General features: G+C 66.9%; 1 protein-coding gene across 1 annotated transcript in view; it reads right to left on the reverse strand.

Moving 5' to 3' along the window:
* The window catches only part of INTS1 (integrator complex subunit 1), a gene marked incomplete at both ends in the record, with an annotated part of 23,916 nt that overhangs the window by 3,068 nt on the left and 20,145 nt on the right, over positions 1-703 (reverse strand). The window contains 2 exons of the mRNA XM_014535274.1: positions 2-83; positions 528-703. Of these exons, the coding sequence (XP_014390760.1) occupies positions 2-83; positions 528-703 (258 nt within the window). The remainder of the gene's footprint in view (position 1; positions 84-527) is intronic.

A 703-nucleotide genomic window follows, 5' to 3' on the forward strand; every position in this document is an offset into this window, starting at 1 on the left:
GCGTTGCAGGTGATGTACTTGTGGGTGAACTGCACGAACTTGTTGAGGAAGGGGGCCAGGTGGCGCGAGGACTTCCTGTAGTTCTGCAAAGGGGCCGCCGAGCGATGCAGAGCTCAGAGCCGAACACCCCCGCCCAGCCGTCTGCCTCCCAGGCCTCCCCAGGGACCCTGGGCACCAAGGCCACCACCACCTCTGGCCACTGGGCATTAGGTGGAGGGACCCAAAGGGTCAAAGGGCCTCGTCCTTCATGACCTCCATGCAGACAGGGAGCCGTGACCACAGGGCCACAGGCTCAGCAGAGGCACAGCGGGTGCGCAGACGCAGCCCTGAGTCCCCGTTGTGTTTGGAAAAACGAGGGGTTTGCCCAGATCTCTGAGAAGTGGGGGCCTTCCCAGGCGCTGGTCCCCAGGAGCCCCCACCCAAGGGCCTGGCCAGGGCGGTGGGAGCAGCGGGAGGAGCGGAATGGGGACTGGTGGGGGCAGCTGGCTGAGGAGGGCGCGGGGCGCAGGGCGGCACCCACCACCCACCAGCAGCAGGCGGATGAAGGAGCGCAGGCAGTCCCACAGCGCCCCCTGGTGCTCGCTCTGGAACACCTGCGGCTGCAGCAGCTCCAGCACGCCCAGCACGTGCAGGAAGAAGGTCAGGTGGTTCTGCTGCCGGAACTCCTGGAAGTTGAGGTGGGTGCGGCCGTGCAGGAGAGCTG

This window comes from Myotis brandtii, unplaced genomic scaffold (genome assembly GCF_000412655.1).
Source record: "Myotis brandtii unplaced genomic scaffold, ASM41265v1 scaffold1408, whole genome shotgun sequence".
NCBI lineage: Eukaryota > Metazoa > Chordata > Mammalia > Chiroptera > Vespertilionidae > Myotis > Myotis brandtii.